Here is a 21,553-nt window from a genome sequence, read left to right on the forward strand (position 1 = left end):
ACTTTCTGCTTGGTGTTTAACAGTGAAATATTACCAACAAAGTGTGATAAGAAGTAAGTGTGATTTGGATTTATGTATCACGCTTTTAATATAATATAAAATGTTATACGGTACGTAAATGAAATATTGTGGTACTCCTATCCTGTCATGTATTGCTCAACTCACCATCACCTTTGTCTTTGTTGATCTACACCAGCTTCTTTTCCTCAACTATTACATTCTAAATCCTTGTTGGCATTTTCAGATGTATCCATAGTTTTGCAGCAGTATCTCTGCAACTTTCCTCACCTTTGCCCTCTGATTCTATCTTCTCGTGCTTGCACCACTTTCAGCTGTTTTGTGCATCCCAAACACCCCCACTTGTGTCTGCAGCTTTAACCTAACTTTTAAACAGAACTTTCAAACGCTCTTCCTATCTTTTGATATGATGCCTCAGCGTCTGCTCATGTAACGTTTTCATTTAGTTTTCCTCTTTGCCACCCCGCATAAGTGCCTGGAACAGTTTCTGTGTTGAAGGTGCATGAATGAAATGAAAATTGGAATTTTCTTTTGAGCAATACATTATCACATATTTTCTCGTTTTATAAAAATGATTATTTGTTGTATCTTCCAGCTATCCAGTAAATCTCATGCCTCAAAAAGAAGACATTGAGCCTAAAGTTATGACTATTGGAACAAACAATGTATTTGAAGTTGGATGTCGTATCCTTTCTTGTTAATAATTATCAATGGAATTTGCTATTGGAATATCTAAGTATCAATATTCCAGAAAGTCAGCTGTAAAGGATAGGGCTGGAGCCAATCTTTACACTGTTTTATAATAATTTGTTCAGAGTCATACGTTACAATCATATGCATTCTAACCCAACCACCATAATTTCAGTTTGTGTCACTTTATAGGGCCAAAAGTGAATCTCCATATAATGCCAACCACCTGCACTCATTTACTATCTTGCACAGATGTAATGGGCCAAATGACCTCTTTCTGTGCTGTAAATTTTTATGATGAAGTTAACATAACAGTTGGTAATCTTAAAGAATTAAATTTCCCCATTGGATTTTATCTTCAGTGTAAAACCATAATAATCTTGGAACAGAAGGAAAATCAGGAATTGTTCCTGATGTGATATCTGTTTCCATACATACTGTAGTTGTATTAGTTTAAGATATTTGACTCCTGTAATCTAGTGAAAAATAGCCTACTTCTTTATTTAATATCGATGTTACTTCCAGCAAGTTCACAAAGTTATTTTTGCTTTTAGCTCGGTTATTGTCATGTTGCTTCTATACACTAGTCAACTACTGGCCGTAATTCTACAAACCTGCTGTGGCGGGACCCACCTCGGGGGATGCAGGGGGGCAGCCAAAAGTCTATTCACTTTGGGTGGGACTGAGTGATCCCAGCGGTAGATGGGACTGGTAAATCCCACTCGCTGAGTGCATCCTGTTGATTAGGATTGAATTAAAACCATACAACTATCTCCAGTACTGGCCGGCTGCAGGGATAAGCACCACATTTAACAGCTGCCACACGTTCAACGGCAACTTCAGCCCCTTCACAAACGCTGTCTGATCTTCCCTACTACCTCCGGAAGACAAGGCTCCAACCTTAATGCTAATAACTTGGCATCTGCATTTAACAGGGAGATCAGGCGGTACGACCCACACTCTGTGGGGTCCTTATCCTTTTTCAGGAGCAGTGCGATGGACACCTGCCCCATCGTCTCTGCCCCGTGCCAAAGAGTCCCTAAATATGCCCAGCAACAACAGACCGAACTGATCCAAAAACCACTTATAAAATTCCCTGGGAACCCATCTGGCCCTGGTGCCTTCCCTGCTTGCATGTGCTTCAACATTATCTGAATCTCCTCCAGGCCCAGTGGCACCTCCAGCAATTCCTCCCACACCTTGGGAAACTCCGAACCTTTGCAGGAACCCTGACATCCCTTGTTTCTCCTCCGGAGGCTCCGACCTATACAACCTCTCATAAAAGGCCCTTAACACTCCGATCACTTTCTTCGGGGCAGAGACCAACCTACCCTCCAAATCCCTAACCTGAACAATCTCCCCCTCAGCCTCCTGCCGCCTTAATTGTTGAGCAAAGAGATGGCTGGCCTTCTCCCTATGCTCATACCCTGAGGAACTAAAGATTCAACAGAACGTTTGTACTCCATACTCTATGAAGTCCAAGATCTCAAATGTTTTTCTAGCTATTCTCTCAATATGTCCTGCCATCTTCAAAGATCTGTACACAATGTGCCCCCAGATCACTTTGTTCCTGTATTAAAACTGTACCATTAAGTCTATGGTGCCTCTCCTTATCCCTTCTACCAAAAGACATTACCTCACACTTCTCTATATTAAGTTCTATCTGCCACTTGTCTGCCCATTCTGCTAGCCTATTTATGTCCTGTTGCAATTGATTAGTGTCATTCTCACTGGTTGCCACTCCAAGTTCAGTATCATTGGCAAATTTTGAAATGTTACCATATTCTAATCTTCCAAGTTTCATATATTTAAGCAGTGGTCTTAGCACTGACCAATTTAGTTGGTGCAGACCCTCCCATTCCATGAGCCTTAATATTTTTAACCAGACTTTTATGTGGTACTTAGTCAGACATTTTTCTAATCCATACAGACACATCCACTACATTCTCTTCATACCTTCTCCATTACTTCATCAAAACACTGAATTAGATTGGTCAAGCAATATCTGCCTTTTACAAATCTGTGCTGGCTCTCCGTAATTAACTCAAACCTCTTCAAATGTCTAAATGATATGTTTCCCTGATTTTTTTAAATTCAGAAATCTTACCCACCACTGATGTCAAACTATAGATGCCAGGACTATCATTACACCTTTTCTTGAAGATTGAAACATTCTGGCAAACCCTTCTGCAATCTCCACCCAGCTTCTTTTAGTAACCTATGATCCAATCCATCCTGATGGCAATTTACCCACTCTAAGCATAGCCAGCCTATCCATTGCATCCTTCCTATCAATTATCACCCCATCTAATATTTGTGCATTTCTGCTTCTATTGATATTCCTTCGCAAAAAACGATTCAGTATACCAGTATTCTAGTCTTCTAGCTTCCAAGCATATATTTTCCCTAATAGGATCATCTACCTCTTACTTACCTACTTACTATTTCATGCCTTAGAGGACTTTTGGATTGCCTTTTACGTTAACTATCATTCTATTCCCACTGGCTTCTGGCTAGGTGAGTGCAGACTCAATGGGCCGAATGGCCAGATTCTATGTTTTATGGCACCTGGAGACTGCCTGAGAACAAGTGTTTGAGAGGGGAGAGAGAAAGAGTGTGTGAGGGAGGGGGCAGGGGAGGTGAGGGGGCATGAGAGGGCATTGAGAGAAGGTGAGAGAGGGAGGGAGTGTGAGTGTGCAGAATGTGTCCATAAGTATGACGCCCAATATCAAGGTTGTCATTCACCCACACACATTATCATACTTTCATCTGCTCTCACTGGGTGAGGATAAAAGAGTGAGCACCCTGAACCTGGGAGTGAGCCAGAAAAACAAACACTCACCCTGTTACACTCCCAATACTCTGTTTTTTTTATTACTCATTGTGTTTTTTTGCTCAGCAAGTTGTTTCTTTTCATACCTGTTTTTTAAATTCCTATTTAATGTTGTACCAAAATGTATCTTTACAAAATTTGCCAATGGACCCTTGAGTGAGACAAACTTTGAAATGTGGCCCCACCAAAGGTTGGACAAGTCTGATTTAGACAAAGAGATTAAAAGTAATCTATGCTTGTTAATGATACAAATCTAGATTGGGAATGTAAGCTATGAGGAGGGCATAAAGAGACTGCACTTGCTGAAAGTAACCAAGCAGGTACAGCAGGCAGTAAAGAGGGCAGGTGGTATGCTGGCCTTCATAGCGAGAGGATTTAAGTACAGGAATAGGGATGTTTTACTGCAATTGTATAGGGCATTGGTGAGGCCATACTTGGAGTATTGTGTGCAGTTTGGTGTCCTTATCTGAGGACGGAAGTTCTTGCTATAGAGGGAATGCAGTGAAGATTTACCAGGCTGATTCCTGGGATGGCAGGACTGCCATGAGGAGAGACTAAATCGGTTAGCATTATATTCATTGGAGTTTAGAAGAATGAGGGAGGATCTCATAGAAACGTACAAAATTCGGATTAGACAGCCTAGATTCAGAAAGAATGTTCCCAATGGTAGAGGAGTTATGAACCAGGGGCCATAGTTTGAGGATAAGGCACTGAGGTGAAGAGAAATTTCTTCATCCAGAGTGGTGAATCTGCAATTTCAAGAAGGAGTTGGATATAGCTCTTGGGGCTAAAGGGATCAAGGGATGGGGGGGTGGGGGCGGAGGCTGGATCAAGGTATTGAACTTGATGATCAGGCATGATGATAATGAATGGCAGATCAGGTTCGAAGGGCCGAATGGCCTCCTATGCTTCTATTTTCTATGTAGCCATGGAACTCACTCCCCTCCCCAAGCCCCCTCACCCCCACCCGGAGGACCAAATACACTCACTCCTCCCAAATCCTACAATTTCTTCTCCCTGGTCTGTCAAATCCAACTTGGCTGGACCTTTAACTTACCTGGCTATGGCAGCTGGTGCCACACAAAAGTGTGTGTGGCTTCCTCACATCCAACTCTGCAGCCCTGGGGTCACTGTGGAACACGCTGTGCTGCCCAAATCTTGCCCTGCCGGAGGCTGAGGGTCAGGCAAGGTAGAATGGAAAACAATTCATAGACAAAAATTGGAGTGGCAGTCCAACTCTGATTGCCACTCTGCAGAAGATCAGACCAGTTGTCTCCAAACCAAACTAGTTCTTTTTACATACAGATCCTTTGATGAAACCTGCTTTTCTTCTTAAATTGCCCTAAACTTTAAACACATTCTGTCACATCTTGCTCATAGAATTTTAATAACATGTAAACAAGGTTAGCTTGTACACCTGAGTAAACTCATAATGCAGGACTTCTGTGTTAAGTTAGTTTCTCTCATTTTTCACCACATGATTTATGCCTTCTAACAAATAATTTCAAATGCACCCCTGCAATGTCTACACTTTAGCCTTCTACATTAACTAATCCAGTATTTGCAGAAAGAAAAATGTCCCCTTTGTACTAAAATAGAGATGGTTATATTGATTTGAAGCTTTGATTTTAAAATAGAGCTAACTGGAAAGAATATAATGCTGAAAATTTCGTACCAGCACAATCCATGGGTTGGATTCTCCGGTTGCTGACAGCGAAATCGCATTTGGCAACCGGCCGGACAATCCAAATTCCCGACAAAATTGTGGGCGGCGCCACTTTCACGATGCTCCACCCCCTCCAAAGCGTCACGCTCGGAGAGTACGCTGCGCCATGTATCGACGGCCTCAGGACATTGCCTGAGGCCCGCCCCCGATGCTCCACTCCTGACCAGCCGAGTTCCCGACGGCGTCGGTCACATGTGGTCTCACCCTTCGGGAACCCGGCGTGGCGGCTGCAGACTCTGTTCAGCACCGCCACAGTCGGGGGAGGGCTGTGGGGGACATTATTCGGGGCTGGGGTCACTGTGGAGGGGGTGGTCCGGGGCTCGCGAGCCGGCCAAAGGGGGGACTTTGCAAGGACCCGGCAATTCTCCGGGCGTATTGGCAGCTAGACGGGTGCTCTACGCTGCCTTCCTGCTAGCCCCCAGCAAAACTGGGAATCAGTGGCTGTTTTGCGCCAGTTTTCCTGACGTAAAATGCCACCGTTCCCACGCAGGCGTGGGGACATAGCCCCAGAAGTGGAGAATCCAGCCCCATATATTTTGGATGAGACACTTTGGATGGAAGGTATCCAGAGACTATTTAATTCATCAATTCCCAGTAAATTAGGTTTTGTTTCTCTTGGCCAAATATTCATTGATTATTTCAATACATGAGTCCATAAATTTTTCATTTGCTCATGCATTAACCAATGATATTTTTATATAGTAAGGACAAGGTTATTCGTTTTTGTTTAAACCATAAGGTCGGAATAACTCCTATTTAGTAATTCCTGTGCGCAAATACATGACTCTAGTGGTAATACCTAATTACAATTTCAGATATTTTGTAAATTTGGACTTCCTGGTAGCTCACTGTGGTAACAGTACAGATTAGGAGAGTTTTAATTTTGATAGCTGGTCTGTATCAAGTCAGTTAATTTCAACTACGGCAGCAGGTAGGTACTAGAATTTCACCTATGTCCTAGAGCTGGTGAAAGGGTAAGGAGAGTTGTGAGAAAAATTTGTAAGATACTGAGGACTTTTCCTCAATGTTTAGCCATCTGAGGAAGGAAAAGATCAAAATGATAAAGTCAGCAAAAGATTTGTTTTCTTTAACTTCTTATCAGGCTTTGAAGCTTTGAAGATTGGCGATAACAATGTCATTGAATCTAAAGGTAAGTTGCACTTTTTAAAAAGGCTCTTTTTAAAAAAAATTGAAACTGTCTAATCAAAAGGTTTATAGTAAGATTTATCAGTGGTCACAAAAATATCTTTATAAGTTCATAAGATATAGGAGCAGAATTAGACCATTTGGCCCATCGATCAAGGCTGATCTCATCCTGGTCTTAACTCCACCACCCTGCTATTTTTAATTTCTGATCATTTTGAAGTGTTATAAAAACAAAACACAATGGCACTTTGAATACATGAATTAGGGTTCAAATTTGTCAATTATGCTCAAAGATCTTTACATGTAAATAAGAGATCAGTGGAAATCTGGATTGATGGGAATCAAACAGTCCTGTTGTTGGTGCTAGTCAATTGATTAGTCCATTGATCGGCCACATCAGAACACCTCACTCACACTTGCATACACACACACCGCTGTTGGAGGCATAACCAAGGGGATTAAAATGCTCTTTCAGTGCAAATGCTCCCACCTCTCGTGGTCCCATTGAAATTCTCTGAGCATTGATTTAAATCAAGCAGCTGAATGTAAGATGAAGTCTGAACCTCAAGCAGAATTTTTAAAAATCTTCACAGAAACAGAATCTTGAAAGTTGAATGTTTAGGGAGCACTAATGTTTTGAGTTTAAAAACGATGAAATGTAAGAGAAAGTTATGGAGTGTAGATGAAATTAAATGAAAATCGCTTATTGTCACAAGTAGGCTTCAAATGAAGTTACTGTGAAAAGCCCCTAGTCGCCATAAATAAAAAGTCATGAGACAAATGTCTTTGCTGAAAAGTATAACTGAGATCACCTCTGGAGTGGACTTGTCATTTATAAAACTGTGACGGATCTAAAAGTCTAAAAAATACACCATCAGGATATATGGGTAGGGCCAGGACAGTGATCCAAATAAGAATTCCTGTAGAATATTAAATACAGTATGTGCCACTAACAGCACTGTGGGTGTACCTACACCACATGGACTGCAGCAGTTTATAAAGGTGATTCATCAACACATTCTCGAGGGATGAGCAATAGATGCTGACCGAGCCAGCAATGCTAACATGCCATGAACAAATTAAAAAAGGTACAAATTTAGCTTAAAGAATATGATGTTATAATCATTTTGGGAACCTGACTTATAAGATGGGTGTCAAAGGGAGTCAGATATTCTAGACTGATATTTAGAAAGGATAGAAAAATTATGAAGAAACATGGAAATTGAATAGAGTTACAAAGGGATATAAAGAAAGTATTGAGATTTAAAAAGAAATGTCAGAAGAAATTTGGAAACATTGAAGAGCTACAATGAAAGTTTACATAAATATATAAAAAGAAAAGTGGTGTGGATAAAAGAATGCCCATTAAGCTAGATAGGTGAGACTATAAATGGGGTCAATGGGAATCGGGGGGAAAACTCTCCACTGGTTTGAGTCTTAACCTCACATAAAGGAAGATGGTTGTGGTTGTTGGAGGTCGGTCATCTCAGTCCCAGGACATCACTGCAGGAGTCCCTCAGGGTAGTGTTCTAGGCCCAACTATCTTAGCTGATTCATCAATGATCTTCCTTCCAATGCAAGGTCAATGTCGGGATGTTCGCTGGTGACTGCACAATGTTCAGCACCATTCGCGACTCCTCACAGCACTGAAGCAGTCCTCGTGCAAATGCAACAAGACCTGGGCAGTATCCAAGCTTTTAATAATCTTTATTCTCACAAGTAGGCTTACATTAACACTGCAATGAAGTTACTGTGAAAAGCCCCTAGTCGCCACATTCTGGCGCCTGTTCGGGGAGGCTGGTACGGGAATTGAACCGTGCTACTGGCCTCCCTTGGCCTGCTTTCAGAGCCAGCGTTTTAGCCCTGTGCTAAACCAATCCTCACTTGCCTGGAATAATGCAGCTGCAACAACACTCTTGAAGCTCGACACCATCCAAGACCAAGCAGCCCGCTTGATTGGCACCCCTTCCACAAACTTTCAGTCCCTCCACCACCGACATGTAGTAGTAGCAGTGTACACCATCTACAAGATACACTGCAGGAACTTACCAAGACTCCTTGGGCAGCACCTTCCAAACCCACGACCACTGCCATCTAGAAGGACAAGAGCAGCGGATACTTGGCAACACCACCACCTGGAAGTTCCCCTCCAAGTCACTTACCATCCTGACTAGAAATATATCGCGTTCCTTCACTGTCACTGGGTCAAAATCCTGGAACTCCCTCCCTGATAGTACAATGGGTGCACCCACACCACATGGACTGCAGAAGTTCACAAAGGCAGCTCACCATCTCCTTCTCAAGGGAATTTAGGGATGGGCAACAAATGCTGTGCTAGCCAGCAAAGCCCACATCCCGTAACAAAAAAGAAAATTGCAGACTTTGAATACTTGCATACATTTCACAGTGGAGGAAAAGAATAGTAGAAGTAGTAACCAGTAGCACAAAGTAAACCACAGTAAGTCAAAGGAAGGAAATCATTTGACTTTATTCAAGTTTTTTTTAAAAAGGTATTGGAAAAGATAATGGGACAAAGACACAAATCTCCAGGAACTGATGGTTTGCCACTCCAGGTTTTAAAAAGAAATGTGTGCAGAAATTCTAGATACATTAGTCATCATTTTTGAATGAACTCTAGATGCAGGAATTGAGCACCTTACGATTGGAAAATTGTATTCCATTATGGGATCATTGGCTTTTTACATAGTGGCATATTGTAGAAAAACAAGGAAATCATGGTAATCCCTTATATTTCACTGGTTAGGCCTCCATTAGAGTATTGTACTTTAGGATGGATGTCAATGGTAGACAGGACCATGAATTTAAGTTATGTGGAGAGACTAGAGAAGCTGCGATTGATCTCCCTGAGGAAGAAGAGGCTAAACAGAAATTTAATGCTGTAGAGATACTCAAATGATGCAGACTTTTGGTATAATAAATATGCAGAATCTGTTTCCATTGGCAGGTGAGTTGGTACCTGGAGGACACTAATGTCAGATAATTGGCACAGAAATCTGAAGGGAGATGAGAAAAAAACTTGATTCAATGGATTGTTATGATCGTGAACATATTGGCTAAAAGTGGTGAAAGTAGATTCACTAGTAACTTTCAAAATAATTGCCAAAGAAAGAACTTGTAAGGCTATGTGGAAAAAGCAGAGGAATGGGACTAATTGGATAGTTCTTTCAAAGAGTCCCCATTAAGATTCTGTAGTTCATCAAAACCACATCAAATTGAAGATACCTTTATGGCATGGGGTGCCAGTCGGATGGAGCTGGGAGTCACAGTAAGTATAAAGAAAATGTACTCTGGTTTGACATAAAAAGTGATATTCTCCAAAATCTTGTACTGGGGACTCAGTTCTTCATGTACATACATCTTCAAAAATGCGTGCACACTTGCATGGAAGAAGGAATCAAGATTGCAGAAGATACGTTAACATGTATAGTACTTATGTGGATACATAAGGAATTTGATGGGGATTTAGTATGGCAAAACCGCTAGATACATTTTAAAGTAGGAGGTCATTGCTTTAATCCAAGAAAGATAAATTTAAAAGTTTTCTTAATCACAAGAGGCTAGGAAATGTGGATGGGCAATGAGTGATTTTGTGTGCAGATGTACACATCATTAAAAGGTAGCAAATGGGTCCAAAAAGTAATTTTTTAAAAAACGAATAGAATGTTGGACTTTACCTCAAGGGAGCTGAAATATGGAAGAAAAGTAAGAACCTAAGAATGGAAGCAGGAGTCAACCATTCAACCCCTGCTCTGCCACTCAATTTGATTGTGACTGATTTTCAACTCAGTTCAACTTCTTGCACTATCCCCAGGTCCTGCAACATGCGGAATATAGTCTACGGAATATAGTCCCTGGGCTGGATTCTCCGTTTGGGAGAGTAAGTCCCCACACCGGCGTGAAAACGGAGGTGTTTTACGCCAGGAAATCTGCCACAAAATGGCCACCGATTCCCCGTTTTGCTGGGAGCTAGCAGGGAGGCAATATAGAGCTCGCAGCTCTAGCTGCCGGTACGGCCGAGCATTTCCGGTTCCGTGGCCACGCATGCGCATAGTGGCAGCCTGTAGCGGCCGCACCATACTTCTTGGTGGACTCAGCCCACGGACCCGGACCGCAAAAGTAGTGCCCACCTTCGGCCACTCGCCTGCCCCGGACCGCTCGCCCACAGTGTCCCAGCCCCGAATAAAGCACCCCCCGCCCGCGAATCGGCCATCTCCCAACTGTGGCGGTGCCGGACGGAGTCCGCTGCCACTGCGCTAAGTTCACGACGGGTGAGACCATGAGAGCGTCGGGAACTCAGCCGGTCGGGGGTGGGCATCGCGGGGCGGGCCTCAGGAAATGGCCTGATTTTTCAGGGGGCGGAGAATCCGAAAACCAGTGCCACCCCGATATTGGCGTCAAAACGGATTCAATGCCGCGTCGCCGAACGTGATTTTGATGTCGGTGAGCGGAGAATCCAGCCCCCTATCTTTCTTCCTTAGACAATCCCCTCATCCCAGGACCAGGCTTGTGAACTTTCTCCTTAGTATATCCTTCCTTGGGTAAGGAGACCAAACTGTGCACACTAGTCTAATCAAGACCCTAAACAATCGCATTCAGACTTTTTCACTCGTATTCTAATCCTTCACAAGACCCTGAAGAACAGGAGCAGCGTTGGCCATTCAGCACCTCAAGCCTTCTCTACTGTTTAATAAGATCATGACTGATCTGATTGTGGCCTTAACTCAAAAGACCCTCAAAAGAAATTCCACCTCCTCTCTGTCCGCTTATTTTGAAACTTTACCCCCCGGTTCTAGATTTCCCCGTGTGGGTAAACATCCTTTCAGCATCTAACCTGTAAAACCCTCACCGAATCCTATATTTAATTTTCTCATCATTCTAAACTATATCCAAGTGATTTATATATCGCAAAAACAGCAGTTGTCCTAGCAATGGCCCTTGGGGGATATCTCTGTCAACCATCACCCACTCTGAAAAATACCATTTACAATGATTCGCTGTTTTGTGTCCTTGAGCCAATTTTTAAATCCAATTTGACACTAACTCACTTGTTCAATGAGCCTGAATTTTGTTAACCAGCCTTTTATGTGGCACTTTGTCAAACGCTTTCTTAAAATCCACATAGTCAACATCATATTCCCTTCTTCAGCCTTCTCTATTAAGTCATCAAAAATCCAAATGGATTGGTCCAGCACAATCTGTCCTTTACAAGTCCATGCTGGATATCGTCAATTAACAGTGCTGCTCCCCTTAGTAATCTGGGATGCAGACATCTGGACTAGGTGACTTATCCACTCTCAACATAGCCAGATTTTCCATTACCACTTGCCTTTTAATTTTTATCTGATCCATTGCCACTACTGTCTTGAGGGCAAAATATTAAAATTAGAACAAGCCATTTAGGAATGGCCATAGGGTGGCATGGTAGCACAGTGGTTAGCACTGGTGCTTTACAGCTCCAGGGTCCCAGGTTCGATTCATGGCTTGGGAGTCTGCGGATTTTGCACGTTCTCCCCGTGTCTCCGTGGCTTTCCTCCGGGTGCTGCGGTTTCCTCCCACAGTCCAAAGATGTGCAGGTTAGGTGGATTGGCCATGCTACATTTCCCTTAGTATCCAGTGGGGTTGCTGGGTTGCGGGGTGGGTGGAGACGTAGGCTTAGGTGGGATGCTCTTTCCAAGGGCTGATGCAGAGTCGATGGGCCGAATGCCCTCCTGCACTGTAAATTCTATGATCTATGGATGGAAATCTGAAATTCTTTCCTCTAAAAGGTTATGGATGCTGGGTCAATTAACGTTTTCAAATTTTAGATCAACAGACTTTACTTAGTCATGGATATCAAGAGATCTAGATCAAAGACAAGAAAGTGGAGATGTGTTTAAATCAGCCATGGTAATTTATAGAATAGTGAAACCAACTAGTAGGGTTGAATGGCTGCCTCCTGTTCCCATGTACTTAGCACCTATTCCTTAAAGGAAATAAAAACTGCAGGGAACATAATTTCTTGTTTGAGCTATTTGCTTTGCTTTATTGTACCTGTACTGGATTTTCTTAATCAGATTTAGTGTCAATTTGAAAGGCTCTATGAGAAGCTCTGATGGGGGCCATAGAAAAGTTAGATGTGGTCAGATTGTTGAACTCTAGCTCATCCTTCCATCCCATCTGAAGTATTAACTCCTCCCTTAGCTTCCTTTGCTGCTGTTTTGTGGATTTCAAATTTGAATCAAAAAGAAGAAAGAAAAAAAAAGAAAATCACTTATTGTCACGACTAGGCTTCAATGAAGTTACTGTGAAAAGCCCCTAGTCGCCACATTCTGGCACCTGTTCGGGGAGGCTGGTACGGGAATTGAATCGTGCTGCTGGCCTGCCTTGGTCTGCTTTAAAAGCCAGCGATTTAGCCCAGTGAGCTAAATGTTGTATGCAACACCTATACAGGCAACATCTTCAGGAGGCTAGTTTTGATGTCCCTTGAAAACATACACAGGAATTACGATGTTTGACTAACCTGCACCTTTTGATTGCAATACAAGCAGCCCGACAATTTAGTATTGCCTGCTGATTTCAACTATTTCAGCTTCCAGTCAGTGCTAAATGTGCTGTTGTTTGGTAGGCAGGCAACATCATAAACAGCTCTGTCTTCGTCCATCCTTGGCAGCACTAGGTAAAGGTAAAATCACCATAGTCCCAGATGACCATAGGCTGCTTTCACCTTTAAGGGGTAATTAAACCTGAGGATCACCACACCTCAGGCAAAGGGCAAGGTTGAAAAGAGACGGGAATTGAAACAGCGCTGCTGCCGTGGCTCTGCATCACAAACCAGCTGTCGAGCCAAGTGAGCTAAAACGGCCATTTGGCAGCACTATGAACAATCTTTCTCCCCAATTTCTATTCTCCGCTGCCCTCACTGACTGTCCTGTATAGAGGCCAGTTCACATTCTGATATTAGCCATTCATGCCATCTTGGGTCTTCCTTATGCACATTTTCCAGGTGTTTTTTCTTGCATTACCTCTTTATCCAAGTACCCTCCTATTCACATCACGTCCAAAATATGTGAGCTTCCTTGCTATCAATGCCCCAAACAAGTTCCTCTCAACACCAGCTTACTTGAGCACCCACTCATTTGTCCACTTGGCCATCCATGGCACCTGTAATATCTGCCTGTGTCCTTGCATTGCAAATGTTTTTTATTTGAACCGGTCACTCTTTTTGGTGATCCAGCTTTCACAGCCATACATCGTCACCAGCCGCACTAGGGCTTTCAGAAGATAACTTTTCATTGTAATCAAGATGCTGTGGCTATTTCATACTCTTTTAAGTGAGTTCACATCATGAACCATAGCTCCAGCCTGAATTTTGTTGGTAGACTGCATCTTGCATGATGAGTTACCCACAATAACTAAAGGTAACAACAAGTTCAAGCTGAACTTCATTAATCAGAATATTACAGGTCTTTTCATCCATTTCCATCGTCCTTGGTTTGCGGACTTTGATCAGCAAACCATTCTTCCAATTAATTTGATGATGGTGATCCACCAACTCTCCTCCACTGAGATAGCAAACAGAATAATGTCATCACCATATTGAAGATTTGCTAGAGAAGGTGCTGGAAGTAATATAGGAACTGACTGTGACAAGGGAAGCATTGAAGAATGGTCCAGGGGATGGGAAAGAATTGTCTTCCAACGTTTTCAGAAAATACATTGGCTGTCTTGCTGAAACAGCTGTATCTGCAGGAGGCTGAACAAACACAGACTTAGAAGGTGCTGGCAGCAGATAGCTCGGGAGGTCAATGCCAGAGCTCAAGCACAGAGGACCTGGATGCAGTGTAACGAGAAGTTCAATGACCACACAGGTGTGGTCGAGATCAGTGAATGCATATTGAAATGCCATACCCTCTCAACTGCATGACTAGCATTAGACATTGCTGAGTTAACCACATCCAGATCATCACACACACTCAGCATTGCTACAAGCCTCAAAGCCAGATTTCACAGCTTGCACACACTGCCAGATGTTCAACCACGGCAGTCCATCACCAAATAAATTGTAAGACACTCACTGACACCTTCCTCTCTCCCACAATATAATTATTTTGGAATATTTATTTTATGGTGGCATTTATTTTTATATTGCAGCCATGCAGATTCTGTTATGGTCAGTGGACAGCATAGGAAAGATGTGGACTGTTGCTGAATGAGGAATTGGGGTTGAAATTACTGGTATTGCGGTTGGATGAGTTATTTATGAAGAACCCAACCAGAAAGATTGCTTCATCTCTTCCTCCTTATCTTCCCTTCTTCTGCTCCACAGCTGCTTGCAGTGTAGCTGATGACCAGGGCTGTCAGCTCATGAAGGGATGGTTGTGCAGCATGCAGAAAACCATCTTGATCTTGATGCCCACTCTATAAGGCATCTCCAAAACATTCCAGGCAGCAGAAGTGTTGTTTCAGCATGCTAGGCCTCTGCTGTCATAGCATGTGGCAGCATTGCTTTCCATTTATGCATGCTATTCATGAGAGCATGATTGAAAACAGGCGTCAACAAAGCATGAAGGAAGCAGATAGTCCTTGTTGCCCTGTAGCAAACATTTAGTTTGCTGTGGTGTTTTAAGTATAGAGAAGAAAAAAAGAGGAAGAGATGCACGTATTATTGCAGCATGAAGGCATCATCACTGCTCCAAGATACCGGGAATAGATATGCACGTTTCCCTGTGTGTGGTTTCATTCCAGGTGGGCATTGAGAGAAAATATGAACATACAAATTAGGAGCAGGAGTGGGCTATTTGGCCCCTCAATCCTCTGCCATTCATGGCTGGTCTGATTTTGCCTACCCCTGATGACCTTTCACCCCTTGCTTATCAAGAAACTATCTAGCTGTGACTTAAAAATATTCAGGGACTCAGATTTCACTGCATTTTGAGGAAGGGAGTTCTAAAGACCCCGTATACTCTGAGAGAGAATAAAGTCTCCTCATCTCTGTCTTCAAAGAGCAACCACATATTTTTAATGAGTGACCTCCAATTTTAGATTCTCCCACATGGGGAAACGTCCTCTCCACATCCATCTTGTCAAGACCCATCAGGATCTTAACAATTTCAATCAAGTCACCTCTTACTTTTCTGAACTCCAACGGATACAAACTTAGCCAGCCCAACCTTTTCCCCATAAGACAACCCGCCCATTCCTTGTATTAGTCTCGTAAATATTCTCTGAACTGCAAACACATTTACATTCTTCCTTAAAAAGGGAGCTCAGTACTGTACATAGTACTCCAGGTGTGGTCAGACTGAAGCATAACCTCCTTTTCTATTCACAATAATAATAACACTCGATTAGCTTTCCTAATCATTTGCTGTACCTATATACTAGCCTTTTGACTTTCATGCACTGTAGGCACCCAGATCCCTCGGAATCTCAGCTCTGAAGTCTCAGTATTAGAACTGTTGCTTCATAGCGCCAGAAACCCGGGTTCGATTCCCAGCTTGGGTCACTGTGCAAAGTTTGCACATTTGCCCCGTGTCTCGTGGGTTTCCTCCGGGTGCTCTGGTTTCCTCCCACAAATCCCGAAAGACGTGCTTGTTAGGTGAATTGCACATTCTGAATTCTGCCTCAGTGTACCTGAACAGGCGCCGGAGTGTGGCGACTAGGGGATTTTCATAGTAACTTCATCGGTGTTAATGTAAGCCTACTTGTGACACTAATAAAGATTATTATTAATGTGCTTTATTCTTCCTGTTAAATGGACAATTTCACATTTGACCACATTATACTTATTTTGCCATACCTTTGTCATTTTCTTAACCTTAACCTATCAATTTCCTTTTGTAGCCTCCTTCTGTTCTCTTCACAACTTCCTTTCCTACCTTCCTGCTAAATGGACAATTTCACATTTGTCCACATTATATACTTATTTTGCCATATTTTTGTCATTTGCTTAACCTATCAATTTCCCTTTGTAGCCTCCTTATGTTCTCTTCACAACTTACTTTCCTACCTATGTTTGTATCACTGAAATTTAACAACCATGCCGTTCGTCCCTTCATCCAAGTAATTTATATAAATTGTAAAAAGTTGAGGCCCCAGCCCAAGTGGCATACTGCTTGTCACATCCTGCCAACCAGTAAAAGACCTATGTGCCTACTCTGTTTTCTGTAGCTAACCAATCTTCTACCCATGCCAATATGTGACTCCCTAAACTGTCAACCATGAACTTTTATTTTCCGCAATAATCAAATACCTTCTGGAAATGCACATACAGTACATCCATCACTCCACCCTTTTATCCACAGGACATTACTACTTCAAAAACTCCAATAAATTGGTTAAACGTGATTTCCCTTTCAAAAATCATGTTAACTCTTGTCTGATTATCTTGAATTTTTCTAAGTGCCCTGCCATAACATTTTAATAATAGCTTCTAATATTTTCCCAATGACAGATGTTAAGCTAACTAGCCTGTCTCCCTTTTTAAATAAAAGAGCTACATTTGCTGTTTTCCAATCTTAAGTAAACCTTCCCCAAATGTAGGAAATTTTGGAAAATTAAAACTACTGCATCATCTCATTAGCCACTTCTTTTTAATTTGGAGCCACCTGTAAGTTAATAACTGACTCTAGGGTCTCAACCTCAAAAGGAATTTTTCACCCACCAATTCTCTTTCAAAATCTGAAACTGCTCCTCTCATTTGCCGGTATTTAACACACATGGACTTTGCATCTTTATTCGTTTTGGCACAATTTAAAAATTGTAATGGAAATCATCTTTATACTGCTTCCCGAATTAAGTTTATTTGTAGGTTGTTAACCAAAGGCCCTGGAGCTCTGTACAGAGCTAACACTAGCCCTGCCTCGGACTCTCTTGAACAGCCCTCTCCAGCAGATCCTGTATAGTAGGTACACTGCCTATTCGAATCTCTGACCATCTCTTATCTTCAAAAAAAATCCAGCTTCACAATCCTCTTGCCAGTAGCTGGAAAATAGAAGCAGCTCTGCTTCGTGATTTAGCGCCAAAAGCACATACATGGAGGGAGCTTGACGTCAAGTATATGTACAAGGCACGTGACCTCTGCTGCCGCTTCTGGCCTGAAGACTGCACACAGCCTAATTTATTTTCATTTAAAAGATGGCTTCATCCGCCATTCTCAATGTAAAAGCCGGTACCAGCCATTGGGCGCTTCTCACACATTCAGGACCAGCATCCGAATGGCGCAACTGTCACTCCACGACCTGCCACGAACCGCCTGTGGGTCGCAACCCGCATTTTAAAAAACGCTGCTGTAGAAGATGCTGTTCTATAAAAACTGTCCCAAAAACATTCTATTAACTCCAATATGCTACCTTTGCTCATCTGAGTTTTGCAGTCTATATGTAGATTACCATTACCCTTCATTATCGCTGTACTTTCTGACAAACTCCCTTTATCTCTTCCTTTATACTCTTTCCTACCGTTTAGTTACAATTAGGGGGCCAGTACCACAAATTACTTCTTGAGATTTCTCATCTCAACCCAACCGCTTCAACATCCTGGTTTCTTGAACTTTGGTCTTCTCTCTCTAATGTGCTAATACCATAATTAATTAACCAAGCCACACCCCCACCTTATACTAACTTTCTGTCCTTCCTAAATTCCAGGTACCCTTTAATATTCAGGTCCCAATCTATGTCATCCTGTAGCCATGTCTCTGTAATGGCTATCGGCTTTTACTGATTTATTTTTATTTGTGCTGTCAGTTCATGTTTTGTTCTGAATGCTACTTGCATTCAGATACAGTGCCTACAGGGTGGCATGGTAGCACAGTGGTTAGCACCATTGCTTCACAGAGCCAGGGTCCCGAGTTGATTCCCATTTAGGTCACTGTCTGTGCAGAGTCTGCACGTTCTCCCCGTGTCTGCGTGGGTTTCCTCCGGATGCTCCGGTTTCCTCCCACAAGTCCCGAAAGACATACTTTCTAGGTGAATTGGGCATTCTGAATTCTCCCTCTATGTACCTGAACAGGTGCCAGAATGTGGCAACTAGGGGATTTTCACAGTAACTTTTTTGCAGTATTAATGTGACAATAATGAAGATTATTATTATTATTTAGTTGCTCCTTTTATCATTTTTGTAACAGCTGCTGATTTATTCTTAGATTTGTGTTCTCTGTCCTTTCCTGTCACCGCCTATCATTCCCCATATTAGTACCTTTCTCTCTTGCCTTGTCTCTATCTTTTGGTATACGACATCTTCCCAAATTGGTCCCAAATTTGAATGGATTATCACAAACCCATCCCCAAATTTGTATCACTTTACATATTGCAACAATCTCACCCTGGGTTCATGAATAGTATAAAAATGTTTTGATGGAGGTGATCTTGGTTATCACATCATCAGGTTTTGTTCTAATGAACCAGTTCTTTAGGATTAGCACTTCCAAGGAATGTGGAGGCACATTCAGAAAATAAGGCATTAGCCTGAAGAGTGAGAACCAAAATGCCCCCACTGGCGTCTAATTAGCATTGCACAGATTGTCGTCATGACACGAAAGCAAAATACTGTGGCTGCTTGAAATTTGAAATAAAAACAGTGCTAGAAAAACTGCGTCTAGCAGCATCTGTGGAGAGAAAAAAGTTGCATGGTGATTGTCATCATGGTCTGTTTGTTCTGCATGCCTCCAATGGCTATATTGAATATGGCATTCAGCATGATTTGCCCCACAAGTGTTCATATACATTGTAGGTACTGAGCCCAAAAATCAAGCTCAAACAATCCCAATTTCTTACTTGAGGTATTAATAAGTGACAACTCCATTTTCATTTTTAACAGCGTATCATCCATCATAAATGGATGTTGTTGCCCCGATTATATTTTTCCTGTGTAAATTGACATGAATTACATTGTAAATTTTGAGATTTCATTTGAATGGTTTTGCTTTAACCACCACTTATTATTTGTTTAAGACATTTGTAACTTGTGTATTTTTCTGTCTCAGCATTTATAGGTCGAAATGTGATGCTAACCAGTGGCTGCATTATTGGAGCATGTTGTCAAGTAAACTCCTGTGAAGTTGTTCCTGAGAACACCGTTATCTATGGGATAGATTGTATGCGAAGAGTGCAGTCAGAGCGGCCACAGGTAAAATCTGAGGGCTGAGGAATGGCAATCCAATGAGAGATTTGTAATAGTTTACAACAACAGTGTGAATTTATGCAGTGTCTTCAACATGAAATGAAAATCGCTTAATGTCACAAGTAGGCTTCAACATAGAACGATACAGCGCAGTACAGGCCCTTCGGCCCACGATGTTGCACCGGCATGGGAAGTCAAAAAAACAAAAGCCATCTAACCTACACTTTGCCATTATCATCCATATGCTTATCCAATAAACTTTTAAATGTCCTCAATGTTGGCGAGTTCACTACTGTTGCAGGTAGGGCATTCCACGGCCTCACCACTCTTTGCGTAAAGAACCTACCTCTGTCCTATATCTATTACCCCTCAGTTTAAGGCTATGTCCCCTCGTGCTAGCCATTTCCATCCACGGGAGAAGGCTCTCACTGTCCACCCTATCTAACCCCCTGATCATTTTGTATGCCTCTATTAAGTCTCCTCTTAACCTTCTTCTCTCCAACGAAAACAACCTCAAGTCCATCAGCCTTTCCTCATAAGATTTTCCCTCCATACCAGGCAACATCCTGGTAAATCTCCTCTGCATCCGCTCCAAAGCCTCCACGTCCTTCCTATAATGCGGTGACCAGAACTGTACGCAATACTCCAAATGCGGCCGTACCAGAGTTTTGTACAGCTGCAACATGACCTCCTGACTCCGGAACTCAATCCCTCTACCAATAAAGGCCAACACTCCATAGGCCTTCTTCACAACCCTATCAACCTGGGTGGCAACTTTCAGGGATCTATGTACATGGACACCTTGATCCCTCTGCTCATCCACACTTCCAAGAATTTTACCATTAGCCAAATATTCCGCATTCCTGTTATTCCTTCCAAAGTGAATCACCTCACACTTCTCTACATTAAACTCCATTTGCCACCTCTGAGCCCAGCTCTGCAGCTTATCTATGCCCCTCTGTAACCTGCAACATCCTTCCGCACTGTCGACAACACCACCGACTTTAGTGTCGTCTGCAAATCTACTCACCCACCCTTCTGCGCCCTCCTCTAGGCCATTTATAAAAATGACAAACCGCAACGGCCCCAGAACAGATCCTTGTGGTACGCCACTTGTAACTGAACTCCATTCTGAACATTTCCCCTCAACCACCACCCTTTGTCTTCTTTCAGCTAGCCAATTTCTGATCCACATCTCTAAATCACCCTCAATCCCTAGCCTCTGTATTTTCTGCAATAGCCTACCGTGGGGAACCTTATCAAATGCTTTACTGAAATCCATATACACCACATCAACTGCTCTACCCTCGTCTACCTGTTCAGTCACCTTCTCAAAGAACTTGATAAGGTTTGTGAGGCATGACCTACCCTTCACAAAGCCATGCTGACTATCCCTAATCAGATTATTCCTATCTAGATGATTATAAATCTTGTCTCTTATAATCCCCTCCAAGACTTTACCCACAACAGACGTGAGGCTCACCGGTCTATAGTTGCCGGGGTTGTCTCTAGAACATAGAACATAGAATTTACAGTGCAGAAGGAGGCCATTCGGCCCATCGAGTCTGCACCGGCTCTTGGAAAGAGCACCCTACCCAAGGTCAACACCGCCACCCTATCCCCATAACCCAGTAACCCCACCCACCACTAAGGGCAATTTTGGACACTAAGGGCAATTTATCATGGCCAATCCACCTAACCTGCACATCTTTGGACTGTGGGAGGAAACCCACGCACACACGGGGAGGATGTGCAGACTCCGCACAGACAGTGACCCCATCCAGAATCGAACCTGGGACCCTGGCGCTGTGAAGCAATTGTGCTATCCACAAGGCTACCGTACTCCCCTTCTTGAACAAAGGAACCACATTTGCTATCCTCCAGTCCTCTGGCACTATTCCTGTAGCCAATGATGACATAAAAATCAAAGCCAAAGACTCAGCAATCTCTTCCCTGGCTTCCCAGAGAATCCTAGGATAAATCCCATCGGGCCCCGGGGACTTATCTATTTTCAGCCTGTC

At 42.7% G+C, this 21,553-nt stretch overlaps 1 protein-coding gene across 2 annotated transcripts in view; it reads left to right on the forward strand.

The window, feature by feature from the left end:
* Positions 1–21,553, forward strand: part of dctn6 (dynactin subunit 6) — a 63,921-nt gene that overhangs the window by 33,725 nt on the left and 8,643 nt on the right. For both annotated transcript variants that reach the window (XM_072495742.1, XM_072495743.1), the window contains exons 4-6: positions 614–702; positions 6,370–6,417; positions 19,396–19,538. In XM_072495742.1, the coding sequence (XP_072351843.1) occupies positions 614–702; positions 6,370–6,417; positions 19,396–19,538 (280 nt within the window). The remainder of the gene's footprint in view (positions 1–613; positions 703–6,369; positions 6,418–19,395; positions 19,539–21,553) is intronic.

The sequence above is a fragment of the Scyliorhinus torazame genome, chromosome 3 (assembly GCF_047496885.1).
Source record: "Scyliorhinus torazame isolate Kashiwa2021f chromosome 3, sScyTor2.1, whole genome shotgun sequence".
In the NCBI taxonomy this organism is placed as follows: Eukaryota; Metazoa; Chordata; class Chondrichthyes; order Carcharhiniformes; family Scyliorhinidae; genus Scyliorhinus; species Scyliorhinus torazame.